This window comes from Heliangelus exortis, chromosome 4, assembly GCF_036169615.1.
Source record: "Heliangelus exortis chromosome 4, bHelExo1.hap1, whole genome shotgun sequence".
NCBI classification, from domain to species: Eukaryota; Metazoa; Chordata; class Aves; order Apodiformes; family Trochilidae; genus Heliangelus; species Heliangelus exortis.
Window position 1 is genome coordinate 24,887,588 of NC_092425.1, and position 9,667 is coordinate 24,897,254.

The window sequence follows — 9,667 nt, forward strand, 5'->3', positions numbered from 1 at the left end:
TTTACATGGCTCAGACATGAACACATCTACATACAACTACAGAAAACTTAAGGAGAAATGTAAATATGCAAGATTCAGGAGTATACCCAGTCTTAGCCTAGATAAGGCAACTGGATAAGGAAAGTAACTGAATATGTTCATTTTCCAGTAGCAGAGCAGAGAGCAATGGTGATATGAAATTATTAAAAAGTTGAACCAAAGAACAAAAATTAGTTTTTATTCCTCAAGTTGCAAATGATACAGCCCATACCTCTGAGCAATTCTGTGAGCTCAAAATCTTATTCCACAAAGGGACCACACAATTGTAATTATCACTTAGGTTATAAACAATATACAAATTTTTATGCAGCACAGCCAAACTATGCTAAGCTTAACAACCAGTACATCTGAAATTCAAACATAAGTTGCTTTAGATTCAGAAGGACAAGTAGCAGTAATGCAATGGCACAATTAGGCAACTGATGAAGAGGACAATAAAGAACTTGGGGTATTCCAAAATGGTATTCTCAGATACAATCACCAGGAGAATATAAAATCCTAACAGAAAATCCTATTAGGTGGGAGAACAGTGAAATGACAAAAGTTCACCACGTTAGCAACCATGAAGAAGAAAGCTGTCATGAAGAAGTCTGCACTGGCAAGAATGTAAATCTTCCCCATCTCATATTTCTGGCATTATTTTCTGTCAGCCAAATACTGCCCTTTTTTTTTTTTTTTCTTTTAATTCTGTCATGAAAGGAGTATTCCATTCAATTCAAGTATAAATTTTCTCATCTTTCTTAGAATATAGAGGGCTTGTGATAATAGCATATAAAAATATGAGTTAAGGATGACTATAAAGCATCTTTCAATTTATTTAATAGCAATCTCTCATTACTGATAGTTCTAACAAAACAAAAAAGAATAGTTATTACATTTGATAGACAGACCAAACATTAAAGATAGTATTATGTATATACTATAATATATCACAGCATTAGATTAAAAGATAACAATACTTTTTATTATGCCAGTTTTCAGATTTATTATAGCAAGATGAACATGCCTAAACCATATACCAGGTAAAGTTCATTTTTTATTTCTGATCATTAGCTTAGCCAATAAAATGTGATGTTTAAAATCTTCATTTTTAGAAGTATTTTGATCTGAAGATCCAAAACAAACAAACAAACCCAAAAAAGCTACAAAAAAAAAAAAAAAAAAAATTCTTACTGACTAATTTTTCCACAGCACTTAGGACTCAAGCAGATACAATCTGCATTTTCCATGTGGCTGCTCAGGATGTGCTGCATAAATGGCTGCAGAACAGAACAGGGGAAAAGATCAATTACACCACTGATCTGTCTTATGACAGCAAGGATGCCAAATGGAGACATCTGGGACAGGAAAGTTTCGGTAATCCAATTACAAAATGCTATCAGGCTGCTCTAAGCATCCCTTATTTCATTTACTGTATGCAATCACTGAGGACATCAAGGTTTTCTACACAGATTTGTTAAAATAAGAACTGCTAATTAATTTTGTTAAGTTTCTCCAAAACTTTAGTTTATGAGGAATAGAAAAGAAATAGAAAAGATATTTTTGCTATTTGAAAAATCATTTTTTCATGTCCTTCTTACAACAGAGTAAAGAAGAACATTTAGGCATTGTGTTTAAAGAATTTGAAATATTCAGGCATGACTTACCACTGTTATTTCACTTCCCACCTAGGACAGTTAATTTAAAGCTTTAAGTGTGATTTAAGAGAAAATAAAACAAAACAACAAAAAACCTAACTCTGTTCAACAACAGATAAAACGGCAAATTACACAAATGGATGTAAACCTTCCACCTAAAGTACATCCATAACGTGCTTCAAGGTAAATCTGCAATCTGAGTTGAGCTTTCCTTCAAAGATTCAACCTTTGCCACACCTCAATTTTTAATAAAGTTTTTTAATAGGAGTCTATAATTGGTATCAACTGCTAAACATTTTCTTGCATGCTGTTTCAAAAGTCTAAAGACTGCACAGTCTAGATACCAAGCCCAAAACTGTAATGATTAGAAGACAAATAAGGCTTTATATTCAGGCTTCATGTTAAATCAAATTTCAAAAGATAAAGAGAAGAAACTATTTCACCACTATTTTGTTGAAATACTAGAGATCTTGAGAAATCAAAAGTCTGTCTCCTACACTACATGTGCCATTGAATCTATGCTAAACACTTATTCATCGTACATCTTTTTGCTCCTTTTCTTTTTCTCCACTTACTCTACCACATTTCTCATTATTTCTTTATCTAACTTAAACACACAGGCAGGACAGTAATCAGAATGAAAGAATGCTACAGATCATCAAAAACAGCATCAGGAGACAGAGGAAGGAAACAAAGGGCAGCAGGCTTTGATGCATGTTTGGCAGGCTCTAGCTCTGCAAGAATGAGAAGAGCTGCATTCATGGTAGAACATCACCACAAATGAGAGTAGGAAAGGAATTTTTAAGTATGAAGTACCATCCTGGCTAAAAAGGAAGGAATATGGTAATAATCGTTAATAACCCTGACTAAACTAAATGAGCTCAGTACATTAACCCAACAGAAAACAAGAATGCGTGGCACAGAAGCAAAGGGAACATGCCAACCTATCCCAGTTAATTGCATAAAAACCAGAGGTAAGTATGTTCAGCACTGAAGATTCTCTTGGGAAAATTATGACATTTAACACCGAAAGATGTAAAAAAATACACACGGTTGCTTCTCTCTATTAGAAAATAAAATAACCCTAGAAAAACTGTCAAATGTTACCTTTAGTCCTCATCTAAATGGAGAACACTACACATCAAAGAGCAATCTGTTTTTTGTGAGCACTGTGAGGACAAGAAGTAGGCTCAAAAATGTGAGGCTTGAACACACAAAAATTTAAGCTAGATCTTTGAAGAGAAACAAAATTCCTTTTAACAAGAAGACACAGTAATAGGTCACTTAAAGATATTGTAGAGTATCACTAGAGGCTTCTCATGGCACATCAGATAGACATTTGTCAGGAGCAATAAAGGCAAAGCTAAGCTTTGAGATAAATGATCAATTAGATCATCCTTTCAACAACATCTACATTTTCTTACAATTGCTGTAACTTCTAAACCCAGCTGGGAAAAAGGTGAAAGGCACAAGAAGAAAAAGGGAAGGAATGATGACATGGCTAGCAGCCCTGAAATACTTTAAAAATATTCATGCAAACTAAGAGGTTACAGAAGCTTACATTACAGAAATGTAAGATTCCTACAACATTGTTATACATCATCAGCATCTTTTTGAGTGGATTTAAGCTCAAGAAGATACTTCCACTTTAACAAAGCTGATATTTGCTATACACAAATAGCTTCCCTGTGTCAGACTCAGCCATAACAACACTTACCTACAGAAAAATAGTTACTCTGATTGCGTATCAGTGGTTTAATTAACCTTGTATGATATATATAAATATAATACAAATAGCCGATGCCAACCAATTTATAACAAAAAGCCAAGCAGTGTATTTCAAAATGCAACATTCTCATCTTGACTCCTTTCACTTTTCATGGTTTTGCCTACTTAGAATGCGTATAAGACACATAAAAAGAATGAAAAGGACTGGGAACACGCCTTACAGCAAATGCATGTGTGTTAAAACAAATGTAGTATCTCATATTCTGTGGAAACCATAAATTAGTATTTTTTCCCCATTATGAACATAGTTTCCAAGAGAAAAGTCCTTCAGTTACTTGCTGCTACTTCTATAACCAGCAACTTTTTTTTTTATTTCACTTTAAACCAAAGTACAGCTCAGCACCAGATTTAAAATAATTAAAAAAGGCTTCATATTAGCCCTTCAGTGCAAACCACAGGAGAAAGTTGTGGTGTTGCTCTTCATCAAATTTCCAAATTATTATATTTTCTTTCTGGTTATTTCAAGACAATCCAGTGTTCTTTACTTGTGTCCTCAGTACTGGGGGCTGTCGTGGGTGTCCACAATACAGAAAAGCAAGCAGCAGGATTAAAGAGAAGAAATGCAAATATTTGTTCACTGACATATTCACACTGCCATTCTAGAAATAGCTTCAATTAAACCAGATGACTGATTATCAACTAATTCAAATCCATTCTCTAATAGTTCTTTAAATTTGTATGGATGAAAAGAAGTTTCTTTAGTTATCATTAATAATATTTTACTGTATAGGACAATGTATTTTAGTAACTTAAGAACTTACATAAATTCCACCCTAAATCGAGCTATAACATCATATTTCACAAACAACACAAAAAGTTATGCTAATGTTCTCTAGTTTCCCTGTTCATCTTTCTCTGCTAGAAGCAAGATCTTCAATCTATCTAAAACTTTGACTTGGTCCTCTCCTTTCTGCAAATTTATTATTTCTGTCTTCCAGTCTTGTATAACTGATCTAGATACCTCTAATAAATCAGCATTTATGCCTACTTTTCAGTATAGTCAACATTTTAAAAGAAAAAAGAATTAAAATTCCTTGTCTTCACCAAAACAAGGTTTATTTTCCTTGCCTAAGATCCACTCCCAACAAGTCAAGATCTTCTCATTTTTAAGTATTTTACTTCCAGTGACTTTTCAAGTGCTTAAGGTTTAAAAAGTTGATCAGGAATAATAGTTCCTTTCTCTAGTTCTTAACCTCTCCTTCCTTACAACCACCCCAACAAAGACACAAAGCAAGCAGGAAAGAGAAAACTGAGCTGTGACTTTTTATCTCACAGCATATACATTTTGTCCCTACTACATTAACCTCTCTATCACAGTGTTCATTTTGAAACAATTCAATGTACGTTCAACCATTTCCCAACTCCCATCAACACTATGGAAATCTTAGCAATCCTTTTATAGGAAAATATAGGTCTGCAGAAAACTTACGTTGGCTTTACACATTTAACCTCCATCCTCTTTGCCTTTTCCCATTGTGCTTCTGGACAGTACTGAGAAAAGCAACCTCCCAGAGCACAAGATCCTGTGCTCTTTCAGTAAGAATTATAATTTTCCTCTGGAGAGATTTAAAATGTTATTACCAAACTATCTACTATAAGAAAGCTCAGGTTTTGCCTTTCACAGACAGATGTTTTTGCCCCACATACTCTGGGCAAAGTACCACAGTTTTCAACGTGAGGTTAGTAGAACAAGAAAAGGAGCCAGAACTTAACTTGTATATATACAACTGAAATACAAAGTAATTCTCAAAATTATCTACAATGTATAAAACTCTGAAATACACTGTTACACTTTCCTCTAAGGTGGTGTTTTAAGCGAAGCCAGTGTTTCCCATGTGGCACTAGTTCGCGTAAAGATACATCTGTAGATACAGTAAGTCTGTATATAAAACTATGTTTTGTCTGCATGAGTAGTACGTAGCCCACTGCATTAACAGCAAAATAGTAAGCAGGAATGAAAATTTGAGGTAAAAGAATATGCAGAAGGCTGAGAAGTGTTAATTAATCGATTAAATCATGAAAAACAACAGCAACAACAAAAAAACCCCAGCTTGAACTGTAGGACTAAACTGTAGGGCTGGGCAAAGAATATCCATTCCAATTCTATTATGCACCACCTCAGCAACAGGACAGGGAAACTTTACAGACATAATGTAATTGTAGGTATCCATTTTAACTTGCCATTATTTATGTATTAGGAACAGATTCCATTTAAGAAGAATAAGATAATTTCAGCTTTTCTTGGTAGCAGATCTGGCACAAAAGTTGAAATGCTAGCGCATCAGAAAAAGAGAGAATCAAGAGTATCAAACATTAAATTAAAAAAAAAAAAAAAAAAAAAAAAAAAAGCGCCTCATGTAAGTAAAGTTTTGAAAAAATTAGCAACAGAAGAGCAGCACATTACTGCCTGCACTTGCTAGAAAGAGTTTAAAAAATAATGCTTAGAGTGACGGTGTTCATTTTTTTACACTGATATCTGAGGGATTTATCCAAGTGATCAGATTATTATTTAATTTAATAAAGACCACAAAGTGAGACCATTATTTAGATACTTCAGTAAGGATTTTTACATAATAACTTTGGCCTTTTATAACCATAGAATATCCCAAGATGGAAGAGACCCACAAAGATCATTGAGTCCAATTCTTGACTCCACCCATGGCAACCCAAAACCTAAACCACATACCCAAGAGTATTGTCAAACCACTTCTTAACATCAACAGGCTTAAGGTTATGACCACTTCCCTTGAGGAGCTTGCTCCAGTGCTTGACCGTTCCCCGATAAGAATTCTTTCTTAATATCCAATCTGAATTTTGCCTGAGGCAGATTTTAAGTCATTCTCTTGAGTCCTGGCACTGGACACCAGGGGGAAGACAGCAATACTTCCCTAGCTGCTCCCTCTCATTTTACTTCTTTCACCTGTAACCTTTAGTAAACTATACAGTTCTTTAAAGAAAAACAATCAAACAAATTTTCAACCATAATTCTCTTTGTCAGAGCAGAGAGTTCAGAGAGGATCTACTAGTAAAATTGTTCTTTCCTTCCCCTTCCCACCACAAAGCACAACTCTCCTGGCAACACTAACAAGATAAAACATGCAAAAAAGAACATAACCAACAAAAAAACCTACAGCTCAGTAAGAGTCATCGCCTGCCCTACATGAAGTTACAGAGAAACTGAAAGGGGCTCTCTTGGTTGGCTTAGCACTGAGTATATGCAAAACTGGCCCGGAATTGAGGGTAAAGGAAGAGAGAAGTGCAGTAAGCTCTAGTGGGTATGAAACTTGAAAAAGGCAAATATACCCCCATTAAAACTACCTTTTGGCACATCTCCCTACTGAAATACAAAAGTTGATGAATACGGTTGGTACCAAAATTGAATTAAAACTGTTTTTTCATGCCATGCCTTTTTCAGCCGAAAGATGCCATGAAGAGAGGACCAGCTCTAGAGCAGCACACGCACACACCTCCTGCCATCCCTTCAGCGTTATTTATGAACCCTGGGCATTTCTTTTAACTGGTTCCACAAACACGGGGTTTAACCTCATCCTCCTGATGGCTCCTAACCCTGAAGCAAGCACGCCAGGCCCGCCGTGGCGGACAACCGAACACCGGACGGCAGCTCCTGCCCTTTTTTTTGCTCAAAACCAGGGATTTAAAGGCCGCACCCGCCCGGCCTGGGGCATCCCCGACGCTGGGGAGGGCGGGCCCGGCGCTGCGCCTGCCGCCGGCCATCTTCCGCGGGGGGGCCGGGAGGGCTCCTGCCCGCGCCCTCCGCCCCACCGGCGCCCTCCTCAGGGCTGGGGAGGGAGAGGAGCCGGCAGGGCAGGAGGAAGGCGGCCCGCAGCCTGAGGAGCTCGGGGGAGACAGGGAGAAAACCGCCAGGCCGGGTCGCCGCCGGTGCCCGATGGCGCTGACGAGAGGAAGGCAGCCCCAACCCCTCAGCCGGGCGCGATGGCGAAAGAAGCGAACGGTTCTACCTCCTTCTTTTTCTGTCCTCCCCCGAGCTGGCCGCAGAGGAGGAGGAGCAGCAGCAACAGGAGGGGGAGGCAGCTCCCGGTCGGCAGGTGCAGCAACAGCAGCCGCCGCGGTGCCCCGGTGCCCAGCGCCATGTTCCCCCCGCCGCCCGGACGGAGCCTCCGCCGGCGAGCACCTGCGGCACCGCTGCCCACCTCCTCCCCGCTGATTGGGCTGCGGCTCCGGCCAATGGCGGCGCTCCGAAGCGCGGTGCCTCTTGGGAAATGTAGTTCTGCTGCCTCCAGCCTCGCCGCCTCCCCGCTGAGCGGCTTCGGCGCCGTTTGAGCGGCGGGAATCGGCCCGGGAGCGACCGCGGGGTGCGGGATGGTGATGGGGCATGGGTGATGATGGGGCATGGGTGATGATGGGGCATGGGGCCTCGCTGTCAGCTTTTTGGGGGGCAGTATCCTGAGCCAAGGCCGTGGCCCCAGAAGCAGCGGTGGTCCCCAGGGGCGGTGGTTGGAGGGAGCGGCTTTACCTCCTGCTCCAGGTTCCCGGCCACTGCTGTCTGAAGCACCAAGTGCAATCAGGAATCAAGACTGTAAAAAAAAGAAAACTAAAGACCCTTTTCTACACGTTTACATGCTTACACATGTCAGATTTCACTAATCACAAAAAAAAAAAAAATTCTATTTGCAGAAAATTAATGTAAGACACTAATATAATTAATTTTAATTTAATTCCCAGAGTACCTACCACGCAGCTTTAATTTTATACTCTCATTCATGGTACAGTTTTCAAATCAGTGATAGCAGACTTTTTTTGCCATGGAAGTACACACTGCAGTGCACAGAGTAGGTAATGAGTGTACACTTTTTTTTTTTCCCCTCAAATTCCAAGTACTCACCTGTGCTTCATTAATTAGTTACACACATCTGTGACAAAGACTCCAAAGAAAGGGCTACTCATTTCCTCAGATATTTTGCTACATCGCTCAAAAAACTGTATGAGGCACTGAATACTCAAAATTATCTGTTTATTTTGGGTGTAGGGGTTATTTTGATGATACCATATGCTAATTGGATGGTACTGCTGACACGGAGCATTTAAAACATTAAATAAGCTGTTGAGTTCCCTTCAATAATCTTTGCAATATGTCTGTGCGGTTACTTATACCCATAGAAACTGTAGATGATACTCAGATAATCAACCAGACACTTAAAATTGATCTGAGTGTCTAAGATTAAGAGAGTTCAGACCATCTGTTGTACATATCCATCAGATTCTGACTGTCATTGGACAATAATAATCAAAAGTGGGATGCAATCTTGACTCTGCTTCTCAAGTATTTGGGAAGGTTGACCCAACAGCTCTAGACTATAGATTTTTATTCCAGATGTCAGGGCTGCACTATGTCTTTTAAAAAGGTGATGTCTATATGCCAACATTTTTGTAAAGAGAAATCACAAATCCTGTCCCGTCAGATCTCAGCTGCCCAAAATTTACACTGTTCAGTAAATAGCTGAGGAAGGAATCCATGGGGAAGGAATGAGTTCAAAGAAAGAGTGAAAACGGGAAATGGAAAAGAAGACAGGAGAGAGGAAGAGGGCTACATGGATGAGTGAAATGAATGTAGGAAGCTGACAGGTGAGAAGCTTTGGGCTTTACATATGTGTTCCAGGGTTTTGGATGTCCAGTGTCTTCTGGAGCATGTTGACCCATTCTCTCCTACATGAGCTAGGTGAGAAAGGGATGAAGAAGTCATTATACCTCACCTTTTTCTGTCATTTTTTTTTTCATGAACTGAGGAGAGAGAGATCCTATTTCAGTTAAGGAAGCCCTTATACTACCATTAAACTCTGAGGCTCCATTAACCTCGGATAGTTATTTTGTTTTGTTTTGTTATTTTCAGTTTAGATTGAACTATCCTTTTCATCTCCATCTCTCTGCTCTAAACCATCCACATGTAAATATTCTAACACCATTTCTAGGGCATGGCTAAAAACAAAGAACAGGAACAACTCCCTGGGAAGCAAGAGAGCCAGACTCTTGAGGAGCCTACACATCCAAGATTGTCTCACATGTTGTTTGTATTTGTATAAGTGCTTCAGCCTTACTGTGAGAAAAAGTATCTCAGTATTCCCACAATCACTACCACTGTACTGTGCTAGAAAATTCAAATTAAATTCTGAAATTAACTGTTTAATAAGTTAAGTGACCTAGAGAAAATAGTGTGAACTTCGTAT

At 38.9% G+C, this 9,667-nt stretch overlaps 1 protein-coding gene across 4 annotated transcripts in view; it reads right to left on the minus strand.

Annotated features, from left to right (window-relative positions):
• TUSC3 (tumor suppressor candidate 3) overlaps positions 1-7,640 on the minus strand; it is a 112,867-nt gene extending 105,227 nt beyond the window's left edge. For 2 of the 4 annotated variants that reach the window (XM_071743459.1, XM_071743458.1), the window contains exon 1: positions 7,445-7,636. In XM_071743459.1, the coding sequence (XP_071599560.1) occupies positions 7,445-7,576 (132 nt within the window). In that variant the 5' untranslated portion in view covers positions 7,577-7,636. Of the gene's footprint in view, positions 1-7,444 lie in introns of all 4 variants that reach the window. The other 2 variants (XM_071743457.1, XM_071743460.1) reach the window with 2 other exon arrangements.
• Positions 7,641-9,667: the final 2,027 nt, after the last annotated feature.